The 23,740-nt window shown below is 36.0% G+C and overlaps 5 protein-coding genes across 7 annotated transcripts in view; 3 read left to right on the plus strand and 2 right to left on the minus strand.

The window, feature by feature from the left end:
• The window catches only part of LOC112504458 (formin-B), a 9,526-nt gene extending 8,714 nt beyond the window's left edge, over positions 1-812 (plus strand). Inside the window, exons 5-6 of the mRNA XM_025108402.1 lie at positions 33-201; positions 284-812. Coding sequence (XP_024964170.1) covers positions 33-201; positions 284-360 — 246 coding nt within the window. The 3' untranslated portion in view covers positions 361-812. The remainder of the gene's footprint in view (positions 1-32; positions 202-283) is intronic.
• Positions 813-1,996: 1,184 nt separating this feature from the next.
• Positions 1,997-13,225, plus strand: LOC112507874 (4-alpha-glucanotransferase DPE2). Of its 2 annotated transcripts, none has more exons than XM_025112614.1 (23): positions 1,997-2,183; positions 2,581-2,945; positions 3,338-3,455; positions 3,651-3,706; positions 3,819-3,946; positions 4,331-4,457; positions 4,540-4,736; positions 5,343-5,421; positions 5,825-5,863; positions 6,865-6,984; positions 7,150-7,251; positions 7,422-7,505; positions 7,852-8,094; positions 8,193-8,318; positions 8,421-8,495; positions 8,624-8,695; positions 9,096-9,215; positions 9,378-9,475; positions 9,738-9,897; positions 9,984-10,082; positions 10,966-11,163; positions 11,957-12,050; positions 12,767-13,225. In XM_025112614.1, the coding sequence occupies exons 2-23, from the start codon at positions 2,592-2,594 to the stop codon at positions 12,976-12,978; spliced, it is 2,901 nt and encodes a 966-aa protein (XP_024968382.1). In that variant the 5' UTR covers positions 1,997-2,183; positions 2,581-2,591; the 3' UTR covers positions 12,979-13,225. The 2 variants fall into 2 exon arrangements, with proteins under 2 accessions (XP_024968382.1, XP_024968383.1); XM_025112615.1 differs by lacking the exon at positions 1,997-2,183 and adding an exon at positions 2,195-2,216.
• Positions 13,226-13,651: 426 nt separating this feature from the next.
• Positions 13,652-16,475, plus strand: LOC112507875 (phosphatidylinositol 4-kinase gamma 1-like). 2 transcript variants are annotated; one of them, XM_025112617.1, is made up of 3 exons: positions 13,652-14,002; positions 14,349-15,772; positions 15,874-15,985. In XM_025112617.1, exons 2-3 carry the CDS (start codon positions 14,460-14,462, stop codon positions 15,890-15,892), a joined length of 1,332 nt encoding a protein of 443 aa, XP_024968385.1. In that variant the 5' UTR covers positions 13,652-14,002; positions 14,349-14,459; the 3' UTR covers positions 15,893-15,985. The 2 variants fall into 2 exon arrangements, with proteins under 2 accessions (XP_024968385.1, XP_024968384.1); XM_025112616.1 differs by having other exon boundaries at positions 14,349-16,475.
• A 76-nt stretch (positions 16,476-16,551) lies between these two features.
• Positions 16,552-18,613, minus strand: LOC112507876. Its single transcript, XM_025112618.1, has 3 exons — positions 18,154-18,613; positions 17,867-18,014; positions 16,552-17,018 (listed from the first exon to the last, which is right to left on the minus strand). Exons 1-3 carry the CDS (start codon positions 18,532-18,534, stop codon positions 16,786-16,788), a joined length of 762 nt encoding a protein of 253 aa, XP_024968386.1. The 5' UTR covers positions 18,535-18,613; the 3' UTR covers positions 16,552-16,785.
• Positions 18,614-19,427: 814 nt separating this feature from the next.
• LOC112504515 (mediator of RNA polymerase II transcription subunit 15a-like) overlaps positions 19,428-23,740 on the minus strand; it is a 6,959-nt gene continuing 2,646 nt past the window's right edge. The window contains exons 4-10 of the mRNA XM_025108452.1: positions 23,233-23,303; positions 23,034-23,108; positions 21,685-22,773; positions 20,956-21,300; positions 20,071-20,271; positions 19,753-19,841; positions 19,428-19,626 (exon numbers count right to left, since the gene is read on the minus strand). Coding sequence (XP_024964220.1) covers positions 19,428-19,626; positions 19,753-19,841; positions 20,071-20,271; positions 20,956-21,300; positions 21,685-22,773; positions 23,034-23,108; positions 23,233-23,303 — 2,069 coding nt within the window. The remainder of the gene's footprint in view (positions 19,627-19,752; positions 19,842-20,070; positions 20,272-20,955; positions 21,301-21,684; positions 22,774-23,033; positions 23,109-23,232; positions 23,304-23,740) is intronic.

Consider the following 23,740-nt stretch of genomic DNA (forward strand, 5'->3'; position numbering starts at 1 on the left):
CGCCGCCACCACCGCCACCGCCATCACCGCCATCATCACCGGCACCACCACGACCACCACCACCACCTGTACCGGAAACAATCCCTGCATCAAGCCCATTGCCAAATGTAGTTTTTGCGCATACTCATCCACCTTCAAAAAGTGATGCTGATACAGAGCCTCCTGACATGACACCATCGGGTTCAATTTTGCAACCATCATGTAAGTTAATAACGATGTCATGGCTGTCATTCTTTCAAGTCTTTCAGTAATTCAGCACTTGAATATGTTTGTCTGTTGGCAGCATGTGCAGGTGTTGGTTTGAAGGCCTTCCCCATGTTTCTAGTTATGGTGACAGTACACTTGTTGCAGCAAAAATGAGGGCATTCTATTCTATAATCAAATCAAACTCGGGCAGTTGACATAAAAAACATGTTTTGTTTAATTCCTTCCTTCCAACTGAAACGATGATGTTGGAGGCGTGCAAAGTGGGAGCGCAATGCAAAAAAGACGGGCGTGCTCTCACAGTCGAGTTTCAGTCCTGAGTGGATGATGATGATATATAATTGTTGTTTCGTGGTTGTAAATATTTTYGATTACAAGTTGAGGGGGCCGATGTGTGTTTGAGCAGGTCAAAGTCACGGAGGTGACGGGCCCTTGATTACATTGGTGGCCCCTGTTTTGTGTATGATTCTCTTCATCAAGTTAGAAGGGAAAATGAACCAACAAATGTACCACTTTTCTCTTTTTGTTGCTAATCTATTCAAGCCCACCACTATGCTTATATGGACTCAGTATCCTCTTTCTTTTAAGTCCTGAATGGATAAAGTTGTGTGTGAATTAATCTTTCTTTATGGATGTTTTTTGTTTTTTTGTATAAAGTTTCCCCTAAAAGCTTACTGAATAAGCCACTTTTTATATCGGTAAACTACTATCAAATATGCTTATTGAGATCTTGGCATGTAAGAAGGGGTTGTTTTCTGACTTGGTCAATGTTTCAGTAAACAACCATTTTCAGTCTGTTTTGTGAGACCGTATCTCTTACTCAATCAACATTTACTCGATTTGCATTGGTAAATGATTTATATTGTTGGAAAATGGCATGAGTCGAGTCATCGACAAAGGAGCAAGAGGCTATTGATGTGATGTTTGATAGAAAAACGTAAGTAATCATGTATTTGACCTTAAATTCAGTGTTGATTCGGTCTAATATATTTTCCTTTCTTCTCCCATTTAGCGGTTCCCTCATTTATTTGTTAACAAATAGTCCTTTTGTAGTATATCATGTTATCAATGCTTTCTAAAACTTTTTAAAAAAATATCTTTTAATCAAAACGCATGCTTTTTGTCTTGAAAGTAAGTTTTCTCTTACCGACAAGTGTATGTGAATAACAAAATAGTATATGATATCCATCTGATCGTGTAATATATATATATATATATATAAATATAATCATAAAATTAGATGGTTTTATAAATACGTAAAAGTATTTCTAACATATTCTTTATAATTTTTTAAAATAAAAAATTAAAATTAAAATTTCTAAAAAAATTACATTTATACTTGTAGATCCTCTATTTGAGAGAATTTCAGTATTTTACTATATTATTAAAATATTATATAATTTTAATTTAATTCTAAGGTTAACTTTATTTTAACTAATTATTGATATAGTTTCATTTCAAAATTTAAGTTTGAACAGTCAATTTTCAAAATTATACTTCAAAACTATTATAAAAATACAAGTCTAAAATAATATTGTAATATCGATGATCATTTATATTTATAATATAACTTTCTGACATTATTTAATTTTTTCAAATTAGATCAATCGTAGTTGAATTATAAATGTGTATGATATACAAAGGATTGCAGTAACGGCACGTCCCAAAGGAGCGCAAACTCCCACAAGCCACCATGATTCATAAATATGGAGATTTAAAGCTCACTCACATCAACACCACAGCCACAGGCACAACCACTTTCCCGTGAAAGCAGCTTCTCAGATTGCGTTTAGCCACAAGACATTTCTCCTTTTGCCATAATATCTTCTGCTCAATTCCCAACAGAACCCACACATATTCTGCCTCTTTTTATCTCTTTGAACGTGCCATTCTCCTTCATTTGTTTCTTTCCTTGTTATTTAATTAGTTTTTTTTCTAGATATTTGACTTGCATCAAGTTATTCCCACTTCAAGCAAAGGTACCTCATTCATTGCCGTATTCCTCTCTTACAGTATGTTGCCATCACTTTTCGTTACTTTTTGATTGAATTTTTCCAACTCATTACGATATGGGTCTGGCCTGATTTGATGTAACGAACGTTGTATAAAGTTTTTATTGCTCCATTACAAGGAACTCCACTTGGGTTTTGTTGGATTTTGAAAAAAATCGTCTGGGTAAACTCGCATTTTGTGTTTACATATGATTGAATTTGTCTATTCCTAAAAGTACAGTTTCTCCGAACGTAACTGTTTTTAATTTAATGGGTAGTAGTAAAATGACCCAATTCCACTTTTGGGTATAAAGTTAATTAAACTGCAGTTATTTCTATTTTTGTTGCTATATATATTGAGAAAGTCATCTGGGATTTGTTTCAGATTTGGGGATAATGGTGAATTTGGGGTTGTTTTCTGAGATCAAGCCCCTACTATCAGTGAATGTGAGATTCAGGATACCTTATTATACTCAGTGGGGTCAGAGTTTGGTTGTGTGTGGCTCTGAACCGGTTCTTGGTTCGGGAAATGTGAAGAAGGGCCTTCTTTTGACCCCTTTTCATGAAGGTGATGAGCTAATATGGGGTGGGAGTTTGGCTGTTCCAGCTGGGTTTCAAAGTGAGTACAACTATTATGTAGTGGATGATGAGAGAAATGTAATAAGATGGGAGGTTGGAAATAAGAGGAAATTGGTGCTTCCTGTTGGAATTGAAAATGGAAAGGTGGTGGAGCTTCATGATCTTTGGCTGGTGCATCTCTCTCTCTAACCCTCTGTTGTGTACATTTTTGGCAAGTTATTCACTAATCAAATTTAGAGATTCTGAAGGTATAAATTGTTGAGTTTGTTTGTATGTGTTTGAAATGATTGATAAACCTTTTCAATGGCATAACAATGAGCAAGTTCATGACCTAAATTAGGTGTTTGCTGGTGGCCTCTTTGTTTGCTTCTGGTGGTATGTTATAAATGCTCATTGTTCCCATGTTCGTACTACCAAAATATGTTATACTGGCAGGAAGTTTAATCTGAAAATGATATTAAACCTAAGTTATACTTTGTGAATCTTCATTAAATGATATTTTATTATATCAATTTTCTTCTTATAATAACACTCCTTTATTGTTATAACATACTTGAATGCAGAATGGTAGCGACAGTCTCCCTTCTAAAAGTGCATTCAAGAATGTAATCTTTCGCAAGAGTAGCAAATTGGCTATTGAGAAACCACTTGGCACGATTCAAAATAAGTTGGATGATGAAGGTAATGGTTTACATTTCACACTACCTCCATTTTGATTCTACAGGCACATTTGGATTTTTCAGGTCAAAAAGTCACTTTTTGAAGAATTAATAGATACATTGTATTATCATGTTGGCAATAGACAATATGGTTCCACTTCATAACTGTGATATAATGATGCAAACATTATTTCTTGCGAATGTCCATTGTTTTCAGATTCAATTATCCTCCAGTTCAAGATATGCTGCCCAAATATAGCAGATGGAACATCAGTAATAGTCTTTTCGTCCAATTTGAGCTCCAAACTTTTATATAAACACGTAATTTCATGTGGGTTACTTCTATATATGGTGAATTGAGTTCTATCTGTTTTTTTTGATGCAGATATATGTAATTGGCAGCTCCGAAGAGCTGGGGAGATGGAAGGTTCATGATGGACTAAAACTCAATTATGTTGGTGAATCTATTTGGGAAGGCGATTGTGTTGTACCAAAGGGTGCTTTCCCCTTAAAATATCCTTTTCATAAGGGCTGTTTGGTTGGTTTTCCATTAAGACCTGTATGGATAAAATTGTCTGTTGTGGATTTTCTGTTTGTATAGATTGGGGAAGTTTTTGYTTAGGAGGATTTCATAGTGGAAGGAGCGTGTTTTTAAATTGGAAGGGCATGGTCTGGAAAAAAACTTGGCTTTCTGCATAAARCTCCCTTGTAGAAGCTTACTGAATAAGCCACTTTCTATATCACTTAGTCACTACCAAATAGTCATTTCTAGCTGACCCAATAAGCTGTGAGTCTCATTAAGCTCATTAAGCTGCTAACAAACAGGTCCATAGTCTACTAATGCTTTCTGTACTTGACTTTTCGCTCTCGACTTATTCTTCCTTAACACCTTTCCACATACAAATACTGTAAATATGGGAATAATGGAAATTTCTCTCTAGAATATGGTTCTAATCGGGAGATAACAGTTGACATCTCAGCCAGTGGACCAAATTACCTTATTCTTTCAGATGGCATGATGCGAGTAAGATGTTAGATAGGTATTGTTGCTCTCTTTCATATGTATGAAAATGGGTTGTACTCAAACTGCAATGTTGTTTACTAAGGAAATGCCATGGCGCGGTGCTGGTGTTGCAATTCCGATGTTTTCCGTGAGATCAGAGGATGATGTAGGAGTTGGAGAGTTTCTTGATCTGAAATTAGTTGTTGACTGGGCTGTTGACTCTGGATTCCATTTACTCCAGCTTTTGCCAATAAATGACACTTCTGTGCACAAGATGTGGTGGGATTCGTATCCATACAGGTAAGAATCTTCTGTAAACTGAAAGACTATAATGAAGGGACATATGTTTGAAACATGAACAACAACACAAAAGGTGTAGTTTTCTCGTCATTTATACACTTTTTATGGTTTTCATTTCCAATTTACTGAGAAATGATGGTAGTTATTCTATGGGGAAAAAGATAAAGAAAAGGTACATTTAGGATGATAGTACGCATTAGGGATTTATTAGAATTATTCTCACATTGCTAATAATTGCCTAGTGTTACTATAGTACCTGATAAGTACTAGCAAAAAGAATGTGGAATTCCTGGTTCAGGAGAAAACCCCCAAAAAATGAAAAACTAAGAAGCACTCCGGGAACCATTTATCTAGACGGTATGCACATGTGCATACAAGTAATTGAAGCCGTTTCTTGGTTTTTATGCACGTGTGCATGTTATGCACATGTACATACCGGAAAAATTGCTTAGAAATTACTCGTATGCACATGTGCATACCATCAGTATAAAAGGTTACCAGGGTGTTCCTCAATTCTGATTTTCTTTACGGTTTTCCCTTGAACCTGACCCTATATGTATCATGTTATTCACTATCTTTGTCATTCATGTTTTACTCTCTATGCAGCTCTCTCTCCGTATTTGCATTGCATCCACTATACCTCAGACTCCAGGCACTTTCAGAAAATATACCAGATGATGTCAATGTAGGTCTTGCTACCTTATTCAAAGTATCTAGGATGTTGTTTTATTCTCTTTTTTGAAGTATATACTATTTTTATACACAGAAAATGAAACTTACACACACAGCCTCACCTTTGGCGAGGTTGGAACACTTGACCTCTAGATAGGTTGGGTTACCAGATACCACTTGGCCAAAGGCCCTTCAGCTGACGCATGGTTTTATGTGATCTAACCGAACATTAGGGTAAAAATGATGCGTGTTACTCAGGAAAGAATCCTGAATGTGGCATATCAGAGTGGCTTACGATCTTGAAAAATAAATTAAAGGATGTAAACTATAGATATAACATGTTGTAGCAACTTTTTTAATTCTTTAGTTATAAAAAACAGTACCCTTATGCTCTGTTTATCTGCCCTTTTTTGCAGCAAGAGATACAGAGGGCAATGAAAGAGCTCGACGGAAAGGTAGTTCTTGTAGATTTACTTAATTTTCTAATAGAGACCGGAGCCGATATTAGGACATGGAATCTGAACATTAATTAGTAACATAGAGGTCCATTCAACCGCATTGCACATCTTCCATATCTTAAAATTTATCCCGTCTTTTATAAGGTAAGTTTTTAAACCTCCATTAGGGAATCTAAGACAACTTTTTCCTGTATTTATTTGTCCTGGAATCTTGAAGAACTGATCTTGAGTAATTGTAAGCAAATCAACATTTTCAATATATTCTATATAAAAATAAGCTTGAAATGAATTCCAGTTGTCACTTTAAATGTTGACTTATGCAWCTTATATATTTCCTTTTTCTGCTAAACTGGGATCTTTTGATTATTTAATATAGTTGACATCAGAGGGTGATGAAGAATCATATTGGAGACATCAAACTTGATACGAATCCAGTTGAACRCTGAGCCATCAAATAAGTTTCTATTAGAATTTGGCACATTCAGCATTTAGTTGTACTTTGTGCAATTTCATGTTCACCCAATCAAAGTGAACTTACAAATAGTAACTTGATRTTACAAGCTATATGTCTAATGAATTAGGTAGATCCTTTACGAATTAGGTAGCTTAGCTCTTATCCACCTTGGTTTGTCAAACTTACAGGCTCTTGAGCTTAAATTATTTTTGTTTTATGAGAACTTGCAAGATATTCGACCATGCATGACTATGGTGTTTATGCATTCCAAATCACCGGCAATTTTTGTCAATTATAAATCATAAATCATTAAATTTTTATGTTTAAATCCTTATCTACAAGACTTCATACTTCTACACTGCATTCTCACTAATTAGGCTCGTACTTTGTAAGATGGCTAAAGATAAGAAATAACATGATGAGATGTCTTGAAATGAAACCCATATCTATTGTTCTAAATTTATTCGTCAAAAGGGTTTTGATGTTGGATCATCTCTACTAAAAGGCCCTTAAAAGTGATTGCCCAGATTTTAATATGTTGCAGAGTGTAGATTACGAGGCTACTATGGCTACGAAGCTTTCAATTGCCAAGAAGATTTTCGATTTGGAGAAGGATTTGATACTAAATTCTAGTAACTTCAAGAATTTCTTGACTGAGAATGAGGTACGTGTTGAATTTAGACTCGTGTAGAGATTTGTTGTATTAGATGTATATCAGTTAATGGTTCCTTGAGGTCCTATTATTACAACTTTCTCCTTGGTATCTGAAATATTCTAAAATCYGACAGCAAACATGATGTTATTTATCTGTTTTTCTTCCATGAGACAGGAATGGTTGAATCCGTATGCAGCCTTTTGTTTCTTACGAGATTTCTTTGAAACTTCAGACCACAGCCAATGGGGCACATTTAGTCAATTTTCAAAAGATAAGGTGCTCACGTGATTTTATTTGCGTTCCGTTTGTCAGATATGAAGTAGCTTGTAAATATTATAATATAAAATGTTACTAGTTAATTAAAAATTTATTACAATTACCATGCCACAGAGAAATAAATGCCTCTTGTGCTAATCCTCTTGACATCTATGATGTAATTTCATCAGCTTGCAAAGCTTGTATCCATGGACAGCTTCCATTATGACATCATACGCTTCCATTATTATATACAATACCATTTGCACTTACAAGTAAGTTTATTTAGTTATTATACGCCTAAGGGTCAGGTTTTGGGGAAAACCGTAACAAAAATGAAAAACTGAGGAACACCTTGGTGGTGTGCATACAAGCAATTTGTTCCGTATGCAACATGTGCATAACATGCACACCTGCATAAAAACCAAAAAATAGCTTCAATTACTTGTATGCACATGTGCATACCATCCAGATGAATGGTTGCCAAGGTGTTCCACATTTTTTCATTTTTTTGGGGGTTTTCCCCTGAACCTCTCTTATACGTCTAATATGCTTTTCTGCATTATGGTATCTCAACATAGCAAAAAGAAACTTGATATTACTTTTTGTTCTTATCCACAGTTGTCAGAAGCAGCAGAATATGCAAAAGAGAAAGGGGTGGTATTGAAAGGAGATCTCCCTATAGGTGTTGATAGAAATAGTGTAGATACTTGGGTATATCCAAATTTGTTCCGGATGAACACCGCTACTGGTGCCCCTCCAGATTATTTCGATAAAAATGGGCAAAATTGGGGGTTTCCCACTTACAATTGGGAAGAGATGTCTAAAGATAACTATGCTTGGTGGCGTGCTCGTCTGTCACAGGTTTCTCAAATCTCGCTTCATATTCTGGTGTCATTAGTTCGATTTCTTGATCCGCTTTGCTAATTCAATTTTGTTTCATCAATTATTCTGGATCAAAGATGGCAAATTATTTCACGGCCTACAGGATAGATCACATATTGGGTTTCTTCAGAATCTGGGAGCTTCCGGAACATGCAATGACAGGTCTAGTTGGAAAATTCCGACCATCTATACCTCTTAGTCAGGTAAATTTTAAGATGCATTTTTTCGTCCTCATTCTTGCATGTCTCATCTTTAAAAACGACAATGGTTGTTTTGATATAAATTAGAAACATGTCCTTTTATAGGAGGAGCTTGAAAAAGAAGGAGTATGGGACTTTGATCGATTGAGCAAACCGTATATTCTGCAAGAGTTTTTACAGGTTTCTTGATTTCTGAACTCGAATGCTATCATTATCAAACTCAAAGCACCCACATTAGATTTCGCCTATTTTGATTGGATATATTATTTGAAGGGTCATATTTATTGAAGTTATTTGTTTTTTTTCAGGAAAAATTTGGACCTTCGTGGATAGTCGTAGCTTCTCATTTTATGAACGAGTTTCAGAAAAATCGTTATGAGGTAGTATTTTTTTCAAGACTATACTTTATCTTTTTTCATTTTTGTTCCAAGTCTCTCCTTTTTCTCTGGGGGCCTGTTTGGTTGTGGGATTTAGTGGAATTTGGAATTGGATTCCATTCCAATCCTACATTTGGTTTGAAGGGAAGTTCAGAATGGAAATCCCATCAGTGACATACCACCACATGGGATTTAGAAATCCCATGAGGGTAGTTGGTATTTCACAGGATTTGTTTGTAATAATGTTTTGAAATATGTTAAAAACACTTGTTTTGTAATAATCAATTAATAAAAGGGTAATTTAATTATTTTTATGCTTACAAATCAAACACATTTCGGCCACCTGTAATTTGTTACTTTCCTTACACACTACTGACTACTATAATATCCTTCGGTATTGCAGTTCAAGGATGATTGCAACACGGAGAGAAAGATTGCTGCCAAGCTGAAATCACTTGTCGAGAAGTCCTTGTTGTTGGAAAGTGAAGAGAAATTGCGTCGTGATCTCTTTGACCTTCTGCAGGTAAGATATGAAGATATATATATATATATATATATATATATTTGAGTAAAATGGAATTAGAATTAGTGCCTTCCATACAATCTCTTTCTCTTTAATCATTCTTTATATCGTCTTTACTGTGTTTGGATTTACTAAATTCATAAATGTTCATTACTTTGGCAGAATATCGTGCTTATTAGAGACCCCGAGGATCCTAGAAGTTTTTATCCTCGTTTTAACCTAGAAGATACGTCAAGTTTCAGGGATTTGGATGCACACAGGTACTTGATATACGTGTACATATACTAATGATAGAGGGAGTAATGAATTTCTTCGTTTCATGATTAAGGGTAGAATTGGAAAGTAAGTACTTGGTTTTGAAAGTGAACGTATTTTGTGGACCCATGTTTTGGGACGGAGGGAGTATTACTTGAATACAAGGACCAAATAAAGATTCTATTTTATTAGGAAACTAGAAGCTTTTACCCTTGATAACCCCAAAATTTCATCTTTTTTGGTTTTCATTGTTGTCCAATTATACAGCAAAAACATCTTCAGAAGATTGTATTATGACTACTATTTCCAACGGCAAGAGAGTCTTTGGCGCCAGAATGCCATGAAGACTCTGCCTGCTCTCCTAAACTCGTCGGATATGCTAGCATGTGGAGAAGATCTAGGCCTAATTCCTTCTTGTGTTCATCCTGTATAGCTTTCTTCTCTATAACTTTTATACTGTTTTTACGTTAAGCATCATCCTCGAAACTTATGCTTCAAATGAACTTGTTGCAGGTTATGCAGGAACTGGGATTAATAGGATTACGTATTCAACGTATGCCAAGTGAAGCTGATTTGGACTTTGGCATTCCTTCTCAATATGGCTACATGACGGTATGTTCCTTGAAATGCCTTTTTTATCGTGTTATATTTGGTGTGACATATACATCTGTATTGTGTTTGGAATCATAAATCATAGAACTTTGTGATTTGTTATTCTAGAAAAGATTCAAACACACCTGAAGGATTAAAAGTTATTGATAATTATTCCATGAATGATAAGTAGAATCATCAAACCTTCGCCTTACAAAATCATTTGGACGTGATGGGATTTTTAATGTGTTTGGGATAAAAAGCCAACATCAACATTTCGGATTTTTATTTCTGATCCAATATGAATTATTTATCGTTATTTTGCATGTAGGGGAAAGTTCAAATGAGAACCATAAATATTTTGAGAAACTGGGAATTTATGCATTATTCATGATGAATAACCCTGGATAATTATGAATATTATTCATCATGAATATCATGCATTTTTATCATGAATATCATGCATTTTTATCATGTATTTTCRTTATGAGTAATTTTTAGAGTATATTACGTTCTTTGCCCCTGTRGTTTGTTAAAAATTGCGAATTTTGTCCATGTGGTTTAGAAATTGCTTTTTTCGTCCATATGGTTTGTAATTAATTGCTATTTCTGTCCTTTTGAATTACAATTTATTATTCTTTTAGTCCCAAACCACAGGGACAAAAGTCGTAACTTGCTGTAATTTTTATCATGAACATCTATCACGGCATTCATCATGAATAAAGCATGAATAGTTGGTTCCAAGGTTCTCCAAATATTTATGTGGTTCTCATTTAAACCTGCCCCTATGTCCGTTTGTGTGCGTGCATATATAACACTTTTACCTAGTGATTAAAAAGTCAATAAGCCCATCTTTTGTCCTCTTTTACGTTGAAAATGATTTATTTTATGTTGTCTTTTGCAGGTATGTGCTCCGTCATGCCACGATTGTTCTACCTTACGTGCATGGTGGGAAGAAGATGAAGAAAGAAGACGTTTGTTTTTCAAAACCATGGTGGGTTCCGACAGTTTGCCACCGAAGCAATGTGTTCCAGAAATAGCATATTTTGTCCTGCGTCAGCATGTGGAAGCTCCATCAATGTGGGCAATTTTCCCTCTACAGGTACTATATTATGTTCCTAAGGGTGCGCTTGGTATCCAGATAGGATAGAACGGAACAAGACAAGACATAACAAGACATAACAGATAAAATGACCAATTTACCCTAATGTGTTGTTTATATATTTTATATATTTTGATTATTTATGTAATTTATTAATGATAAGAAAATTAATATCTTATATAACAAAATATATCAGTAAAAAGTTTTCGTCGACACCAAAATAAAAAGCTTATGAAGTTTCATTTTTTAAATAAATTTTCTATATTATTTTATTATTACTAACATTTAATAAATTACATAAATTAATCAAAATATAGAAACCATATAAAAATAATATTTTGAGGACTAAAAAAGTGAAAGTTCAAAGAGTATAAAATACGATAAATAAAATTTAAAAATAATAAAATGTAAAGAGGAAGGCGTATTTGATGTTTTAGAAGAGAATTAAGTTTTATTTTGAAGTTATATTGGTAAAACATAATTCTATTCCACCTTGTTCCATGGGATGGGGGGTGGAATACGCCTGTTCCACTTTGTTGCATTCTGTTCCTGATTGTTCCAAATAAAGTCATGCCAAACATGTAACAGTGAGTTATCCCCGTTCTGTTTGGTCCTGTCAAGTGTACCAAACGCACCCTAAAGGCTTCGGATACCAAATTCAGAAAAAATAGAAACTAAAACCATTTATGTACACTAATTAATTCATATGTTACTGTTTTTTGTTGCCTTGAACATCTAGCTATGATTCTGTCATGCGTGTAAATTAACGAATAACTATTTTTATTGTTGGCAGGATTTGCTAGCATTAAAAGAAGAATACACGACACGCCCTGCGGTAGARGAGACAATCAATGATCCTACGAATCCTAAGCATTATTGGCGATTCCGTAAGTTCCCTTCTTTTGTTCTTCCCTGTTTTTTCTATCAACGTAATACGTTTGACAAAGTTCAAATTGGTTACCGTTACCCTTTAGGTGGAATATTGAGGTTCTCAACATGGCTAATTAATTCTTTGCTAAAATTGCATAATTGGATTTTCATAGAATTTCCCAAGAAAATTACAATGTTTGACTTTGCATATAGTAGTAAAACCTTTGACTATTATGCAACCCTCGTATGGCAGGGTAGCATCTTGTGTACCGGAAGCTTTTAAGAGTTTTTGGCTTCTTTTCTTCTACGCTACCTTTGTATGCTACACTAGCATGACAGCGTAGCATTTTGTATACCGAAAGTTTCTAAGAGTTTTTGGCTTCTTTTCTATGTTATGCTTGTATGCGACGCTGACATGGCAGGGTAGCATGTCACCGTTGCATAGACATCTGTAATGCATTGCTCCGACCACTTGTACCATACAACCCTCTTGAACGCGCCAACCATTTATCCTCGTGTTTTCTCTATTATGTTAACTTGTAATGGAATGATAAAACACGTTTAGTGGGTTCTTTTCGTCACAAATGTCTAAATTTAACATCAAAAGTTGAGTTCCTACTCATGTAATTGCATATTTTTATTCCCATTCGGGATGTATTCTTTTTCAAACATTTCCTCATTTTTTTTTTCAAGTTAAAAATATCTGTAACGGGTTTTCTTGGTACCCCTTCAGGTGTTCATGTGACAATGGAAACCCTGTTGAAGGATGCAGAACTTACAACAGCGATTAAAGGACTAGTTTGCGGGAGTGCAAGATCGTATCCTGGTGAACAAGTGCAAAATCTCTCTGCTGTTACAGAGAAGCAGCAAGAAATTGGAATCAAGCAGGAGAAGATTCGTCTACCGAATCAAGATCCAAAAATTACAAGCATAGCAGTTCTGTAAACGATCCCACTTGGAATCTTTGGAAGCAAATGGATCATCAATGGCTGTTATGTGTTTATAAGATGGATGTCAACCCAAATGCTGTAATAAAAGCTGTAAATCTTTTCTAGAATTGTTTTATTTGAACTTGTTGAATAAAATGGCAAATCCATGTGAATGTGAAACTGGATTTTGAGATGTTGGTATGGCTTAAACTAACAAGTGTCCATAAAGAAATATCAATATATTGGGTTCAATTTTTTAACTAGATTTTTTACTTTCTACTAATGTGTATGTGAATAATCACTGTATTCATTTTAGCCTGTGTATATATTCATATATGAATTTGCATATATTCATATGTGAATAAACAATGTTCGATAATGTGAATATATATCAGTGTCTGTAACTGGGTGGGTGGTTAGGAAGCCTGGATTGTAGGAAGGGAGGGTAAATTATATAAAAGCAAATGGAGGAAGGAGAGAGAGGGAGGGTAGGGGTGGGGGATTCGTTTTCTTTTTTTTGTTTCTTCATTTTTGTTGTTTCGGGTGACGGAATCCATCTTCTTCTTCTTCTCTCGCGCTCTCCAAATTGCAGATTTCCTCTCCCTGAATGCCTCACCAGTGTTCAGGGTCTCTTTCTCTCTCTCTCTCTCTCTCCCTCTCCCTTTCCATCTCCCTCTTCCATGTCAATTTTGTCTCATCCTCCCTTCCAACCACTTTGTTTTTGTATTGCACAAAGACCAAGTGATCTTCGTTTTTCAATTGGAAATGGAGGACTAGATCATCATTCTTTACATCGCTTTCATTGACATGCAAATATTTCCTCTTGCAGTTAATTGTGGCAATCTTTTAGAGGAGGAGCGAGGGGATTAACGATGGTAAGATCCGTCAATGTTTGTTCTTTTTCAATTTCCCATCTAACCTAATTGCTAATCATATATATATGTATACATATGTCGCTTTTCATTTCATAGGTGGTCGGAGATTAGCAACCTGGATCTTGCAGTTGACATATGCGATCATCTAGTATATGCCAATGCCAAGTAAGAACGTCATCAATTTATGTTTCTTATCTTGCTTTTTCCACGATCAAATTAGGTCATCAAACTGCATCAATTGGTTCCTTCAATTTGATTCAAAATGATTTAACATATTGTAATTTTGGCTTGAAAACAACACACGACCATTGCAAACAATATTTTGGTATCCTTTTTATGCTAGACATGATGTTTTTGGTGAAGTAGAAGGAGAATGAATATTATCCATTATGTATGTATGAAACTGGATGGTTGATCGATTAATCAAATATATGATTTATTTTGTTTGTTTTGACATCCTTGGAAACTCTGGTGGTTAACACTAGCTATGGAATTGTTCTGTTTTTGGCAGACATGTGATGGCTAATCTCCTAGGGGAAGACGAACCCTCTGAAGAATTTTCTTAGAACCCGCTCTTTAGCATGTGTTGCAGCCATTCTTACCTGCATGACATAACACCAGGATGGCTGTAGTTGTTAATCATCCTCATGGATTTAAGCCACTTGCCCGACCCCCAAGATGCAGACTCCAATCTTACTCTCACTTCGATCCAACCATGCTCGATTTCACCCATAATTCCCATACATCTGATGTTACCACTAATTTTCACAGAAGCTATTCCACCCCATGTCTTTCCTTGGCCAATAAAGCCAAGGAAGAGTTTGAATCACCTAAACCGAGAATTGAGATCATTAATGGCYGTAAGGCCCCAATGGTGCATGCCCTTGTAGCCGAGGTTGCCATTGCATTAGCATCTGGGGTCGAACCCAAGCCAGTGCCAAGTGGCCTTGGCGGTGCCTACTATTTGCAATCGAGGAAAGGCAATACCATTGCTGTTGTGAAGCCAGCCGATGAAGAACCACTAGCATTTAATAATCCTAAAGGGTTTGCGGGTCGGATGCTAGGACAGCCCGGCATGAAGCGGTCCATCCGGGTAGGTGAAACAGGGCTCCGGGAATTGGCTGCTTATTTGCTTGACCATGGGGGATTTGCAGGTGTTCCTCCATCAGCACTGGTCAAAATTTGTCATGTCACATTCAACGTAAACGACAAGGGATTGGCTTCATCCCCACCGTTCAAAATCACATCAATACAACGATATGTAGAACACGAAACAGATGCAGGAGATTTGGGCCCCTCTGGCTTCTCTGTTGGTTCAGTTCATCGTATTGGCATACTTGACATTAGGCTCCTTAATCTCGACAGGCATGCAGGGAACATGCTTGTGAAGAATTTTCACGGGAGCTATGCTGCTGGGGTGGCTGACCTCGTCCCAATTGACCACGGGTTTTGTTTGCCAGAGTCATTAGACGATCCATATTTTGAATGGCTACATTGGCCCCAAGCCTCGATGCCCTTCTCTGATACAGAAGCGGAGTATATTTCAAATCTTGATCCAYTGAAAGATGCAAAACTTCTAAGAAGTGAACTTCCTCTTATTAGGGAGTGCTCTGTACGTGTTTTCGTACTTTGTACCATTTTCTTGAAGAGGGCGGCTGCTGCTGGACTTTCTCTTGCGGATATAGGTGAAATGATGACAAGGGAGTTCATCGGAGGTGAAGAATGTTGGAGTATTTTGGAGAATATCTGTGTAAACGCAAAGGCTAACTTGGATGCGGACATAATAACTGACGGAAGTGATGAAGTCAAAGAAGACGATGAAATGTTTGCATTTGATGAAGAGGGTTTGAACCTGAAGAAGGATGTTTCAAGACATCCAACAAGTGGTAAACCACCAAAAATGATGAAATTTTCATCKGAAGGAGCAAGGAGTCAGTTAAGTGATGCACAATTGGCGAGATTAGTACAAGAATGTGATATTAAAGATGGTTGTGGTCCAACTGGGATACCAATACTAAGAAGCGTGAGTTTTGCAGCTCACAACAACAATCATGATACCGGGGTGTGTGTTTCATTCGAGGAAATGAAGGAAGACGAATGGTCATCGTTCTTGGAGCATTTTGAGGAGCTTTTGCCAGAGGCTTTTGAGGAGAAAAAGAGCATGAGCTTGTTCAAACAGAGGTTAGGAAATTCTTGTGAATTCTGAAGAGAACGTTGATTTCGTGAAACAAAAACAGGTACTAAGCTGATTTCGCTGTATGTATACTCCAAGTAACTGTATATTATACATACCCAACAACACTACTACTGGTGTAGATAATTAATTTGTATGTCGGAAAAGGGAAGGGCTAATCTGCCTGCCATCCTTTCCATCTACCCTTAGGTTGCATTCCCTTCTTTCTTTTGTGTTATTTTAACTATGTATAGAAGCAAGCATATAGGCCGTGCGAGCCTTGTAGCAACTCCTAAGGAAACCGAGTCTTGGAAGCCATCTTTTTGTATGTTGCAAAAAGAGGAGTTCGGTGCATGGGTCGCCTATAGGTATGTTTTTTCCCCTCAATTTTATTAATTTATGGTAAGGAGTCGAGTAATATTATTAACTTTTGTTTGTAAATTGGAAGGTGGATTCACCTAAAATGTGTCTTGGTGATTCTAGCAAGGAAGTGCTATATGTTTTGTGAAAGTAGCACAACTGAATTTGCATGTATCAGATATTTTATTTTACTTTCTTTTGGTACAGATTCATATAGTATATGGTTTTAATATACATATAGTTGCATGATTGCTTTGAATTTTATCTAAATAGCAATTGAAATATGACCATAAATCATATTATCATTCATGTTATATATCACTATAAGCAGCCTAGCAGAGACTTTATAAACACAGCCCCACTAAGAGAAAASTTAAACTTTGAGATGAAAGAAGACTAATTAGAATTTTAAATATCAAGTGTCCTCTAGCTCCATAAGATGTTCTTGAGAAGCATAAAGAATTGGAAGTCTTACCCTTGGCTGGTTTGCAGCAGTAGCAGTGAGAGATCTATCAGGGCAGTAGACTATATATAAGCTTGCAGATCCATCCATTTCTAACCAGTATAGATGTTGGCCAGCACCATAACCACCAAGAAGTTTGTATGAAGTCTCTGATTGATCCATAGCAACACACATGTCCTCGTTACCTAAAAGGAGACTCAAACAAGATGAGACATATGTTTGGTGTTAGTAGACCTGTTTTATATGATGATTGTAGGTTCTATTGCGAGCTTATGTTACATCTAGGTGTGTTCAGATGACTAAGGGGCCGTTTACCGAACACTTACCGTCAAGAGTCACCGCTCTTACTTACCTTATAAGGTGACGTTCTTGGTCATCAGATTGTTGATAAGCATCTTTTATCCGGTAAGCACTTAATGGGTAAGATTCTTGGTCCTTGCTATACCTCTTACCGAGTAAGATTCTAGGTCCTTGCCGTTTTCATCCGGAAGGTAAGTGACACCTGGTAAGAATCACCGATCTCAATTACTTTACTGGGTAAGRTTCTTCTTGGCCATCATAATGGCATAGTAATATTGTTGGTAAGCATTCTTAAGCACTAATCGAGTAAAAGTCACCACCCTCACTTACTGAGTAAGATTGTTATCCCTTGCCTTGCATCTTACTGGGTAAGATTCTTGGTCCTTGCCGTGCTTATGCGGTAAGTATTTGGTAAACAGCCTCTAAGTGAGTCAAAACTGTTGGGTTTTAAGAAGATGGCGTGAGCCATGAAACCTGAAGACCAAGGGTATTTTATGGAAACCCTATTTGACTCGTTGCTTTTCGAGCAAATTCATCTGCATTTTGACTATATCTAGCAATGAAAGCCTTTCATCAATGGCTGAAAACAGAGTTTTAATGATTGGGAAGTGGGACAGATGAATAACCTGCAGAGGCGTAKAACATATAAGAGGGGTATCGGGCTGAATACGTAGGGGTTTTTAGGTTGGTCGGGTTTGTATGAAAGGATTTTCACGTAAAATAGAGAACTCACAGGCAGCAAACTCTAATTGGGTCTGGTAAATGAAATCCAAAACTGCAGACATCTCTCTCTCGAACTGATGAAAAGGTCCACTGTCCAAATTCAGTTTTCGCAGTTTGCATACTCCCTCTCCCATCTCCATCATCGCACCTTTATGATTCTATCAACATGAACACACATTTCTTGCATCAAATCATGACATTTCAAACAATAAGTTGTTTTTGGCGTTTTGGACAATACAACATTCATTAATAATATAGTGCCATCAAATGCAAAACAAACATGTCCTTTATAATAACCTGATTGAAGAGATGATGGAAGCCGACGGMGCACTGTAGAATCCCATGAACAAGGGATCGGATGGGATCTTCGGAATCATTCCATATTGTTTCTAGGAAGTCGTGGCATCCGTGGTAATCCCGAGTGTTGAATAGCGCCACCGCCTCTGTGAACTTGCCACCAACTAAATCATCATCATCATCATCTTCTTCTTCTTCTTCTTCTTCTTCTTCTTCAATGGAACGTCTGCCAGGTGGAAAACGATAGGATGCCGATGGCTTGTATTTGGATGAAAATGAGAATTGATTCTTGTATAAGAAAGATGGGCAGATTGATTTTGATGCTAGTAGAGAAGAAGAAGGAGGAGGTAGTAGAAATGGCGACCAAATAGTAGCAGCCATGGATTTTGGTTTCAGTTTTGATTTTCTTGCTTTCTTAGTTCATCTACTTATGTGGTTCATGTGGTTGAGGCTGTTCTCAAAGTCTTTGTAGCCGATGTTTATATCAACTTTTTCTAACCATATATAAAATCATTATTTATTTGTTCTTGTAGCAAATTTTTGTTATTTTCAAGACTTCCACAACTTAATACATCTTGATTTCAATGTTTTATTTTATTATCTGTCTTCATCGATGTTATAATATGGTTTTATGTGGTTTTGGAAAAACGATAATGTTTTTTATTTTTAAATAAAATATACATTTTAAGATATCATAAATTTTTAAAAAAAATATATATCAAAATTAATATCAAATTCAACTATTTAAAAGTTCTTGTTTTTTGTGTAATTTCTTTTTATTATAATTTAATTTAAGGTTAATAAGTAATTTATTTTTAATTTGACAATATAATTTTTTATAAAGATGTTAATTAAGTATTATGTTATAACTCAATAATTATCCTTATTATATTTTAGATTTTTTATATTTAAAATGAAATATTTATCATTTATTTGATTATGTTTATCTATACTTAGTTACAAGAATTCAAACATAAAGCTTTAATAAGTTGTACAATTTACTTGTAATCTTGAATTTTAAGTAATATACATTAATAAATATAAGATTTTTTAAAAGTTTTTGTCAAATGTTTTATAATATACTATATATATTAAATATGAAAAGCACGAGAGGCCTATATTCACCTCTTTTACAAGCATCCTAACTTATATCCCTTACAGGTTGAGTTTGGGTTTAAACACAACAGATAACATCACAACTACACACACACACACACGGGTATTAAGTTGAAATCCATGCACAACATTTACAAGTTACTTAGTTTTTTGTATCACTAACTGCAACTCTCCCACTTTCCGTAACTCGACGCCAAGCTTCTTCCTCCTCGTTGTTGCGCTAATTCCATGATCACACTACGACCACACGCATCCCACTGTCGTGCCATTTCTCCAATCGACATCTTCTCCCCGAGCTCACGTACTGATCGCTCGAATCTACATACCATTTCCTTAAACAACATCTCCCCCAGTTCGCTGATTCAAGCCATATCGATTAATGAAAAAACTTTCCCATGATAATCACGACAAGATTTCAATAATTAATTAATTAACATATATATGATCATGAAAAAGAATTGAAGATTAGATATTTTCACTCACCCCTGGACGCTACAGCGTGAGTTAGAGACTATAGGTGACGAAGCTGGATAATCAACCGGAACAAGTAGCTCAATCACAAACTCCGGCCTCTGTCGTATATATATAAACAACAAATTAAACGAGTTAGCATATTTCTATTGTCATACTTTTATATAGGACATACGATGTATTGTCTTAAAAACTTAATTCTTATAAAACAGTCTATTAAGACATTTAAACATATTTGATGTCCTATAAAACCAATTCTATTATACTGATTTTGCTCTAGATTTGTGAATTTCAGTTTCACAAAAAGGGCTAAGAATGTTCAAGTCTTACCTTTTCAGATGAAGCACCTCCCATTAGAGTGACTAGTTCAGGGAAAGACACATTTTTGTACAGACACCTGACCATGGTTCCTTCATAATCTCCATGTAAGCTAATATTATCTTCAGATACTTCCAAGGATGTCTCAAGTAGCTTACCATTAATCTCTTTCATCTCCTCCAATATTGCCCCATTTTTGCACTGTTCGAAAAACTAGATTTCAAACAAGAAACGTCAAGAGAAATAACAGGCGGTACATTCCAATCTTGTTGAAAGCCCTGTTACACCTGTATTAAGACTACATATCGACTTGACACACTACAACAAGATCAGGTTTATAAGACATCAAAAATGTCTTAGTGTCCTAATAGATTATTTTACAGGACCAAACACTTGTGTGTCATATATATATATATATATATATATATATATATATATAAAAAGATGTTGTAATAAGTTTATATGATGTTTTTGAGCCCTTCGAAAAGTTTTTTAGCACACATTTCAAACATGGTATCCTATTAGTCTGTTTACAGGACACTATTTGAAGAAGTGTCTTATAAAACAAATGGTGCTTATAGGACACTCTAAATATACTATAGAAAGACTAATAGGACATTTTGTTTCAAAAATATCATAAAAACTTGTTAAGAAGCTCAAAGCGTGCTATAAACTTATTACAACACCTTTAAATAATAACACATAAAGGTYTGGTAGTAGTCTATTAGGATACTTAAAACACTTTTGGTATCTTATAAACTCAATCTTATTGTAGTGACAAGTAATAAATAAAACAAAATATATGTAAATCTGGTCATCAAGACCTCATTGTAGCATAATATTCTAACAGAAACAACTTTGGAGCCATTAATTTGTTCATAAAGCACAAAACTTTACCTCAATCTTGGACCTCTTCTTCATGGATGTTCCAGTTGAATCCATGTCCCATTCCTCAAAATCAAACTGATCAAAGCTCTCAAGATCACGGAAATCCGGTGATGAACGATCCACTGACGTGACACTCAGTACACGCCTCATTTTTCGTTCTGGCTTGTTTTCAGATTCTAACAGAAACCCGGATTCATCTTGTATATTTGGAGGAATGAGATTTTTGGGTTCATTATCATATTCCAACAGAAAACTGGGTTCCATTTCTGTATATGGAATGCTATTCACTGCCTTCTTGGCTGAGCATATGYCTTTTAAAGAAGAACTCAAAGCTTTTGATGATAATGATTTTACCTGAAATGCGAAAATAGTTGTAATGATCGATTGATCGGCATACGCCAAACTATATTGTAGCAAATTATAATGAAACATATATTTAAAACACGCATGAATTCGATCATATTATTACTAAATATGGACATGATTTGAGGTTTTATTTTGGGGGGAAAAGTGTTCTTCTCAAAGCATGTTGCAGATTCAAAAGAGGCTACCTAGAAGACACTACAATTAAATTCGTTCTATGTCAAATATGTCTAAATATCCTAATAAGACGCCTACAATCCAGTTTATTAGGATATTTAGCCCTATTTGACATTCTAATAATAAGTTGAAGTCTTATAAAGTCGATTTTTGTTGCAGTGAGGTAATGTATGAGTACAAAGATAAAAGGGAACGTACCACTTGAACTAAACGAAGATGCGGGTCGTTCAAATCTTGTGACGACTCTTGGCTTTTTTCTGTGGAAGGAGCATCCACGGATGAAGTTGTTGGTGTTCTTGGAGCAGCACCCATATCAGGAACTTTGTCCTTGATGATGGTTCCCAGATTTCCAGATTGGACAGACGTAATCGGTGTTTCGGGCTTTTTACTCTCCTCAGTTGACAACGACGATACACCAGAAGACAACTGTTTCTGATCAGCATGAGTAGGAGTTGATGAAGAAGCCGCCAGTAGAAATGGCGAACGAGCAATTGACTGTGGTGACAACACATTGTTTGCATCAACTCTTGAAGATGAAACTGCATTCCACGAGGATCGACCAGGAGCTGCCTGCTGATTAATTGGCGGATTAATCGGCTTAACAGCTGACGTTAGAGAAAATGGAGGTGAATGGAACTGGTTCACCATTCTTGAAGTACCCAAAGGAGACATATTCTGCATCGGTTGTTTCAGTTTTTCCGAGCTTAATTTCTGATGGGCGGTCATGGCTGCAGGTTGGTTGTTGAGCTGATGAGATTGAAAATTATTCGCGGTTGTAGTTGTTAACAACCCGCTACTCATTTGTGTTGTGCTTAATACATTCGGCTGTGCACCATTGAACGAGCCAATCCGCAGTGGATTCACGGGTCTCTGATCTATACCCGTTTGAAAAGAGACATTATTGACCGAAGAACTTGTCGCCATTCTTGCTTGTTGCGGCCTTCTCGAAGGGAAATTCTGATTAAAATTCAGCATGCTGGTTTCTAGATTTGCAACCCCTTGAAATAGATTTTGTTGTGGGGTGTATTGCAACTTCATGTTGGCTCCAGTAATGGGCTGCTGCAGCTGTGGTGGCTGATGGACCAATAATTGCGAATACTGTGAAGAACTGCTGCCGTTCTTGTTCCTGAACGACTGGAGGTAGTTAACGATAAAATTCATGTAACCATGAACTCTTTCGTAAGTTTTTGGGATCATGTCGACCGTAGGAATGCTTAAGAATGTGATCATCTTCTCCAGGAACTTTTTGACAGTTTCGTATTTGGTTGCTGATGGCGAATCCCTTTCCTACAAGCCAGAATCACACATCAACAGTACACACGTAGAAAATGTCTAAATGTCCTAATAAGTTACTTTATAAAGCAATCTATTAGAACATCTAGACATTTTTGGTTAGAATGCCGGAATACGTCCTAGCATCATATTGTAACACTTTTATACATGAAGCACAATTATTTGGTCCTAYAAACTTAAGTCCTATAAAACAATCTATCAGKACATTTAGAAATTTTTGGGCGTGATATAAAAGCATGGTGATTGAGTTGTACCTGAATGCACAGCTGTTTGGCGTTTCTATGCATGAGCAGTAGGTCGGTGAAGTATCTCTCTTTCATCAGCGAAATCTGCAAGCCACATTGAACAATTTCGAATCAGCAAATGCTTCATGTTCAAAGAATCGGAATCATAAATGCCGTGAATATTAATGTAAATAAATGAGTTTTTGAGTAGGCAAAACGGTGATACTACCTGTCTTAAAGCATATTCACCCCAAGCAGCCGTAGTAGGAAATTCACTTGGAGCTCTAAAGACGCTCGGAGCTGCCAATTAAGTACATTAAACAATTACTCGAACAAATCACTCGTCAAAGTGTTAAAGTGCGTTGAACTTAGAAAATGAGRCTATAAGTACACGTCAACTTGGATGATATAAAATATGTATATACAGGCCCGTTTCTGACATTTTATGGTCCCTGGGTGAACATAAAAACAGGGCCCACCGCATTTGAACCTCCGTGAYTACAAGGGGATTTTTGTTCCTTCTTGGATTTGAACATGGGATCTCCAGACAYTTTTGACCTTTGGAGTCAAGCTCAAACCAATTAGGTATCACCCTTGTGGTTACTTAAATTAACGTATTTTTTATTAGGTAATTTGAAACCAAGAGTATAAAAACTATGGTTGATAAATTTTTTTAAAAAGTAAGGATTTTTTTAGTTTATAACAAGAAATATTTGTTATTTTGATAATAAAAAAAA

This window comes from Cynara cardunculus (assembly GCF_001531365.2).
Source record: "Cynara cardunculus var. scolymus isolate 2C chromosome LG 2, CcrdV1, whole genome shotgun sequence".
In the NCBI taxonomy this organism is placed as follows: domain Eukaryota; kingdom Viridiplantae; phylum Streptophyta; class Magnoliopsida; order Asterales; family Asteraceae; genus Cynara; species Cynara cardunculus.